The 7,961-nt window shown below is 36.1% G+C and overlaps 1 protein-coding gene across 9 annotated transcripts in view; it reads left to right on the top strand.

Annotated features, from left to right (window-relative positions):
- Positions 1 to 7,961, top strand: part of LOC107654534 (rho GTPase-activating protein 23-like) — an 83,681-nt gene that overhangs the window by 68,599 nt on the left and 7,121 nt on the right. For all 9 annotated transcript variants that reach the window (XM_016441651.1, XM_016441649.1, XM_016441652.1 and 6 more), the window contains 11 exons: positions 432 to 569; positions 778 to 1,086; positions 1,804 to 1,865; positions 1,954 to 2,182; positions 2,272 to 2,424; positions 2,640 to 2,718; positions 2,863 to 2,936; positions 3,291 to 3,380; positions 4,456 to 4,581; positions 4,680 to 4,721; positions 6,277 to 6,370. In XM_016441651.1, coding sequence (XP_016297137.1) covers positions 432 to 569; positions 778 to 1,086; positions 1,804 to 1,865; positions 1,954 to 2,182; positions 2,272 to 2,424; positions 2,640 to 2,718; positions 2,863 to 2,936; positions 3,291 to 3,380; positions 4,456 to 4,581; positions 4,680 to 4,721; positions 6,277 to 6,370 — 1,396 coding nt within the window. The remainder of the gene's footprint in view (positions 1 to 431; positions 570 to 777; positions 1,087 to 1,803; positions 1,866 to 1,953; positions 2,183 to 2,271; positions 2,425 to 2,639; positions 2,719 to 2,862; positions 2,937 to 3,290; positions 3,381 to 4,455; positions 4,582 to 4,679; positions 4,722 to 6,276; positions 6,371 to 7,961) is intronic.

Here is a 7,961-nt window from a genome sequence, read left to right as displayed (position 1 = left end):
TAATAATAAATTTAACTAAGTTTTCAATTAAATTTTAAGTTTAAAAACTATGTGCATCTGTCGATTTTCATTCATTTTTGTATAAAAAATACATTTAATTTCGATTTTATTTAGTTTTAGTAATTTTAGTAAAAAAAAAATTATTTCTGTTAGTTAATTTTTTTCGAATTTTTTTAATTCAAGTTTTTCAGCTAATATTTATATTATTATTGCTTTATTTCATTTAACAAAAACTATTTTTAATAGTTATTTTATTTAACAGTTAGTTTTGACCTCTCCATCATCTATTTTTATTTCGATTGAGTATGCATGTTTAAAAAAAATTGTATATCAGCTTTAAACGTTCTCTTTCTGTCTTCTAGTTCTTTATATACTGTAGTTCCATGTCAGTGTAACAGTTGTGTATTTCTCTGTTCCGTGTCATGGTTTAGTCTCTGGACAGTCTGGGTGCTGCAGAAGAGGCTCGCTCTAAACGACACTCTACCTCGGAGCTGGGCAGCATCAGCTACAGTGATGTGAAGAGAGAAGGCTGGCTCCACTTTAAACAGATCCACACGGAGAAGGGCAAGGTAAGCCAAACAGACAGCAAGGGTTAATTTATAATCCGGGGGAGCAGTTGTTAGTGGTTAAGATAAAGATGTGGGCTTGTAACCGGAAGGTTTTAGGTTCAAACTCGCCATGCAAGTTGCTTTGGATAAAAGTGCCAGTTAACAAACCACCATAATTAGTCACCTGTATGATCTGATAGATGAGATTTGTCTTTTCTCTCTCTTGCAGAAGGTGGGTAGTGCCATCTGGCCTTGGAGGCGGGTGTTCTCCGTGCTTCGGTCCCATTCTCTGTTCCTCTACAAAGACAAGCGAGAGGCAGTGCTCAAAGGGGCGGTGCTGGGAGGCGGGGCCGAAGAGGAGCAGCCAATCAGCATCCGGGGCTGCCTTGTGGACATTGCGTACAGCGAAACGAAGCGCAAACACGCGCTGAGGTTGACCACACAGGACTTCTGTGAATACCTGCTACAGGCGGAGGACAGAGAGGACATGCTGGAGTGGATTAGGGTCATCAGAGAAAACAGCAAGACTGACAACGAGGTGAGAGTGTGAGGATGATGACACATCGACTTCAACCGAATGAAATTGCAAGACTAAATTTGTTGTTCTGGGTTTGTCCAGATGAATGACACTGGATTTTTGAGGTTGTCATTGCCTGTGCAGGAAGCAGTGCATGTTTACATGGTGTTTGTTTTTGAGAGCTGCTTCCTCTCTTACTGCTCTTTACTGTCAGCAGGCAGTATTAAATTTAATTAAATTAAATTTAATTTAATTTAATTTAATTTAATTTAATTTAATTTAATTTAATTTAATTTAATTTAATTTAATCTATGAATGTGCTAAAACAAAACCCAACATTCTTGGGAAAAATTTAAATAAAAATAAAATATATTTTGTTTTATATATTTTATTTTATTTTATTTTGTGCACATGCTAAAATAAAACCTAACATACATGGGGAAAACTAAAATTCAAATCAAAAAATGTACTTTGTTTTAATTTTTCCTATTTATTTTTAGTTTTCCAATTATGTTAGGTTTTATTTTAGTGTGTGAAAATGTTTTCATTTACAGTTTGTTGTAATTCTCATTATCGATAGCACAGCTTGTCAGTTAATTTCTCCGAACACTTTGGCTCTGTGGCCTGTGGCTTGCATTGTCCAAAATGTCTGCATTTGCTCAGCCAGTGGTGTTTGGGTGGGACAATTAATACTTTTTCAATTAAATTGAAATGTTCTTTATTCATATTTGTCTGTAGGAATTGGGTTTCTCACGACAAGCTCTCATCAATAAGAAACTTAATGACTACAGGAAGCAAAGGTAAGATTGGGGATCATTGTAGCATTTTTAACACATTTCACTGTTTCGAATTTAAAACAATCATCCTCCTCTTGGTTCCCTCCTGTAGTCCAACGGGTAATAAACCAGACTCCTCACCCAGAGTGCCTCGAATGACATTTCTGCTCAGTAAGCAAGACAACAGCGCACCTACACGTTCCCCAAAACACGAGGCCAAAGATGAAAGCAGCCCCCCTAAATCTCCATGGGGCATAAATATAATGAAGAAGGCTAAAAAAGCAAGTCCTAAAGTATTTGGTGTGCGTCTAGAGGACTGCCAGCCTGCTACAAACAACAAGGTGTGTCCTTTTTGTAGTGTGCTAAATGTGTTTCTTCTGCTAACTGATAAGTTTAGGTTAGTATGTTTACATGTGTATTGTTTGTGTAGTTCATTCCCCAGATTGTGGAGATCTGCTGTGGGTTGGTGGAGGACATGGGTCTGGAGTATACAGGGATCTACAGAGTGCCAGGAAACAATGCAGTAGTGTCCAGTCTGCAGGAGCAGCTCAACAAAGGAGCAGACATCAACATCGCTGAGGAGGTGAGCTGTTTACTCACACACACACACACACACACACACACACAATCTCTGTCAGAGACACTGTCATTTTTAAATTGCCACTGGCTTTTTGAGGCTGAGTCAACATACTGGTTATATTCACTTCCCATGTTTAAGCGGATGCTTCCTCATACTGAGGACTCGCTGATAATTGGGTTCAACAACAACAACTGCTTTCACTTGTTACTCCTGTACAGAAATGGCAAGACCTGAATGTGGTCAGCAGCCTGCTAAAGTCCTTCTTCCGTAAACTCCTAGAACCCCTCTTCACAGATGGTGAGATTATGAGTTTGACAACTGTGATTTAGTGCTATTTTATGTGCATAAAACTGTAAATACAGTAGAATCCTGAAGAAATATAAGTATGTCATGTAGTGACATTTTATCCTTCTGTTTCTGTTTCTCGTGATCCTCTTGAAGACAAATACAATGACTTTATTGAGGCCAATCGGATGGAGAATGCCAGTGACAGGCTAAAGACAATGAAGAAACTGGTATGGATTTGTTTTCAGCATGTTACTTTAAAAGCCACTTTCTGCTGTTTACACTACCATTCAAAAATTTCAGATTTGTACGATTTATTTTATGCTCACCAAGGCCTGCATTTATTCGATCAAATTATTTTATAATATATGCATATTTTCCTTCAGGATTTTGTGATCAATCAAAAGTTCAGAAGAACAGCATTTACTTGAAATAGAAATATTTTATTTTGCTTTAATGTCACCTTTAAAAAAAAAACACACTGACCCCAAACTTTTGAATGGTAGTGTATAGCATTTATTTTGTATTTTCTTTACTTGGTTTTATATTGACTTTTCCTTTTGTCTCTCTTTGTCTTCCTGCAGATACGTGATTTACCAGATCATTACTTCCACACTCTAAAATTCTTAATTGGACACCTAAAGACTGTGGCAGACCACTGTGAGAAGAACAAAGTAATATATTTAAAATACATTTATTTCATACTAAGTATAGTTCAAGTCTATTAACATATTTACTGACATATCGCTTGAGACTTACTGATATAGAAATTATAATTAAACTTTATTTGGAGTACAGCTTGTGCACAATGCACATTTCTTAATATTAAGGCTAAAATGTGTTTTAATGTCACCATTGATGAGGACCGTATGATCTTTGAATAATATCGGCCTTTAAATGCAAGAAATTTAAAGTGTACCTGAAGTATACTTACAATAGTTCCACTTTAGCACAATCAAATAAACTTCAGTATATCTTTAGTTGGACTTCACTACTTTCACACAATTAAAGTGCATTAAGTACAAAATTAGTTTTTCCGATTTTTAGCAGACTTTAAATATACCAGTTTAGTATACAACAAGTACAATTGCAGAATATTTTTATTAAGCACATAAATATGTAAATGTATTTGTAGTATACTTAGCATGAAATAAATGTATTTCAAATAAATTTTAATGTATTTTTTTTTTCACTAGGAGTGATTCTGATATTTCAGTATTTTAAATCACAGTGTATTTTTACCTTTGATAAATGCAAAGCATAATTAAACACAGGTGTTGATTTTTATATATTCATTTGGATTTGTGTTGAGTTTAAAAACCAGCTGGATCATGTCTTTTTTCCTTGCTTATGCGGCAGACCTTTGCAAATAGTCTAGAGATTTGAATAAGTAATATTGATGAAATTTTATTACAGATTAGAAGCGTCTGAATTGGGCATTTCATGTTAAAAAAGCAGCAGAGTTGCTCATGTAACCTGTTGCATACAGTAGCATGCTGGTTCATGTTAGCTGTAGGACAGGGGTGCCCAAACTTGGTCCTGGAGGGCCGGTGTCCTGCAGAGTTTAGCTCCAACTTGCCTCAACACACCTGGTAGGAAGTTTCTAGTATGCCTAGTAAGAGCTTGATTAGCTGGTTCAGGTGTGTTTAATTGGGGTTGGAGCTAAACTCTGCAGGACACCGGACCTCCAGGACCGAGTTTGGGCACCCCTACTATAGGATGTTTTACTGAGCGCTTGTGTATGTGCAGATGGAGCCGCGTAATTTGGCGCTGGTGTTTGGCCCCACTCTTGTCCGGACCTCAGAGGACAACATGACAGACATGGTCACCCACATGCCTGACCGCTACAAGATTGTGGAGACTCTCATTCAGCATGTGAGGCACACAGCTGACAAAAAATGTACTACCGGTTTTACAGCTAGTCTTCATTTTAATTGTAATTTTAAACCGTGATTGTCTTGCTCTGTACACAGCATGCCTGGTTTTTCAGTGACGAACACGAAAAAGATGAAAAGGTTTGTTTGTTTTTATTTACTATTATTGAGATTCATAAAAAATAATAAATTATTAAGTGATCTATATGACTAAATAACTAAGCATTTAAAATCAGTGCTTAATTTGAGCCGGATCCTGTTCCGGAAAATGTCAAGATTTTGGATTTTTCGTTCCGGTAATTGTTTTTAAGGATGCACCATTAGATAGTGACAGTGCGTGCGTGCATATGAGAGCGAGTGCATATTTGGAGGTTATGCATTGGTCCTCAACATATTTTTGACCGTGACCAGTCAGCTTTCTTCAAACTCGCTCTCATTGATGTTTTGTGAGCAGCAGGTTTGGAGAGAATGTAATAATACCAGAAATAATACCAAATAAAGTGAACTATTATAATGTATAAACATTATAAAAACTATAAACATAGCTATACATTAGTATAGCTCACTCCAAAACAAATCATATAAATGTACGGTATTCAGAACAGAACAAGAATGAAATAAAAATATATAAACCAAAACAAAGCGAAACTGAAAGTACCAGGCGTTAATTGGGCTCACGTACCTCTCATTCGGCACAAATCCTAATGTTTCCATATTCGCAATGTAGCCTATTTGAATGAAACTATTATTTATAATGTAGAGGCTTTGTACTTCACGCGCGTTCGTATATCGACAGAAATATCATCTTCACATGAGCAAAAATGTGCTTGGCATACAAAGTGGACCAGTTATACCACAGACTATTTAAATTGACCAGTGTAACCTTTGTTTTTGGTTGACTGTATTTTATTTTGATAATGAACAGACTGTGATGTTTGAGTTGCGAATATGTGGTGTGTGTGTGTGTGTGTGTGTGTGTATGTATGTGTATGTGTGTGAGCGCCGGTGCGATCGAAGTAACTATGCAGGAAGTAATAGTACTACATTAACACTTAACTTAATACTATTAACAAATAGAGAATTATTAACTGGTCATAGTTCACAAGTAGTTCTCAATGAGGATATTTGTATTTAATAATTATCAAATATCTAATAAGGAACTACCTTTGTCCTAAATTTGCTACTACTTACTGCTTAGTTAATCTTGCTTCTCTATTTGTTAATAGTATTAAGTTAAGTGTTAATGTAGTACTACCTATTACTTCCTGCATAGTTACTTGTTAACAACAGACCATTATTCTAAAGTGTTACCACATAAAATACATACGTTTTGGTCATACAGATAAGAGTAAGACATAATTCGAAAGCGCAAAGTGTTGACTTTTATTTTTGCACACTCAAAATAACAACAGAACATTTGTGATTTTGTAAAATAAAGCAAGGATGCACGTTTAATTATAACTGTTATTTATTTAAGTCAGATATTTTTTGCATATTTATACCTATACTATGATTGAATTTTATTTTTATAAAAAAATGTTTTGTTATTTTTAATGTATCTTAGATAAGTTGTATTTTCAGAGTCGGTCACAGCGCCTTTTAATTGCTGTTTTGAATCCGGCAATTATTCATTTACAAATTAAGCACTGTTTAAAATGTACATTTTTCGTGGCTAAATATTTACATCGCCCCTCAGACACCAGTGGACACAGAGGACGTTCAACCCGCCCCAAACATAGATCACCTCCTCTCTAATATTGGTCGGACGGGCCCGCTTGGGGAGGCATCAGGTGAGAGTGCTTAACCAGTTACAACCAACAATATTCAGCTTAAATAACAGCCAGTTATAGTTGACAGTAGTCTCCTTTAGATGACTTTTGGTTCGCAGTCATATTCCACCTCTGATGACTAACACTAGAATACACACTTTCATCTGCATGTGGATGGACAGGTCTGTCTGTTGAGCATGTGACAGAAGTAGACAGCAGTAGGTCCAACATGTTTCTGTATTCCTGCATGTTGAAGGTTCTTTACTTCTCTGAGTTTTGGTTTCTTTTTTAAACAATCTCTTTCATTATATTCACGTTCTGCTGTCTTTCTCTGTACATTTCTGCATCCCTCTCTTAGCTGAGCCTGTGGAACAACCACTGCGGTAGGATGGGTTTCCCCTGCCATGCACTCTGTGTGTGTTTGTGTGTGTGTTTAATGGCTACAGTTATATGCACAAGTGATGGAGGTGTTTATGGCCCCATTTACATCTGCTGTTAACATCTGTGTTAATTCAAAGTGCTAAATAAAGCTGTCAACAGGATACTTTTTTATCCTCTCATTCAAACAGAATAGCTCAGGTGTATCTAATATTTTGTAATTTTAGAGCATGATAACGTAGGTCTAAATTAAAAATAGCAACTTAATTTGTTATTTAAAGTGTTTCTTAAATTATTTTTTTGACATTTCTAGTTGAAAAGTTATAGTTTACATTTCAGTTCTGACTAAATAAGTAGGTACTGCTTAGCATAGACCATATTCAGTATCGTTCAAACTGGGTCGGTAAGATTTTTTTAATGTTTTCGAACAAGGTTTCATATGGCTGCATTTATTGGATGAGAAATACAGTAAAATACCGTAAAAATATTAAGAGCTATTATTACAAAGATCGGATTACAATTCCTGTGATATCAAAGCTGAATTTTCAGCATCATTACTCCAGTCTTCAGTGTCACATGATCCTTCAGAATATTCAGAATATCATTCTGATATGCCGATTTGCTGCTCAAGAAACATTTCTGATTATTATCAGTGCTGAAAACTATTTTTGCTGAGAACTGTTTTTTGCAGACTTTTTCATGCAAATGTAATTTTATGTCCTCTCCTTTAAAACTTTTGAACGGTAGTGGTATGTAGGTCAATTTCATGTAAAATTATTTGTGCAAAATCTAAATATTGAAGAGTTAACGTAATTAACGTAACTTTTGAAAACAAAGCGACGCCCAAGCCAGGTAAACGGGGCCTGTGTGTGGTGGCAAACTGTGTTTGTTTCGTCCTTCTCCCCCTCTGACAATTACTGTTTCTGCCCAGGCCTTCCCATAGCTTCTTTCGTGGGTCGATGTCATCAGTATGTGATGTGATGTCATCAGTGTGCTCTTTATCTGGGCTCCTTCATTTCTTCTTCTAAGACCCTGTTCACATTGGAACATTAACTGACAATCAGCGGCTGGTTGTTTATTACACAGATGCTGTTTATACTGGATCTTGTGTGAACACTGTCTCACAATCACTGTTTATGGGGGTGATGCTCAATGATTGTCACAGAGGCTGCTCTAGGTCTTGTTTATGAATGTATTAAAGGGATAGTTCACCCAAAAATGAAAATTTTATGTT

This window comes from Sinocyclocheilus anshuiensis, unplaced genomic scaffold (assembly GCF_001515605.1).
Source record: "Sinocyclocheilus anshuiensis isolate Anshui unplaced genomic scaffold, SAMN03320099.WGS_v1.1 scaffold419, whole genome shotgun sequence".
Lineage (NCBI taxonomy): Eukaryota > Metazoa > Chordata > Actinopteri > Cypriniformes > Cyprinidae > Sinocyclocheilus > Sinocyclocheilus anshuiensis.
The sequence above is the reverse complement of the archived record's forward strand: the minus strand, read 5'-3'. Positions and strand labels throughout refer to the sequence as shown.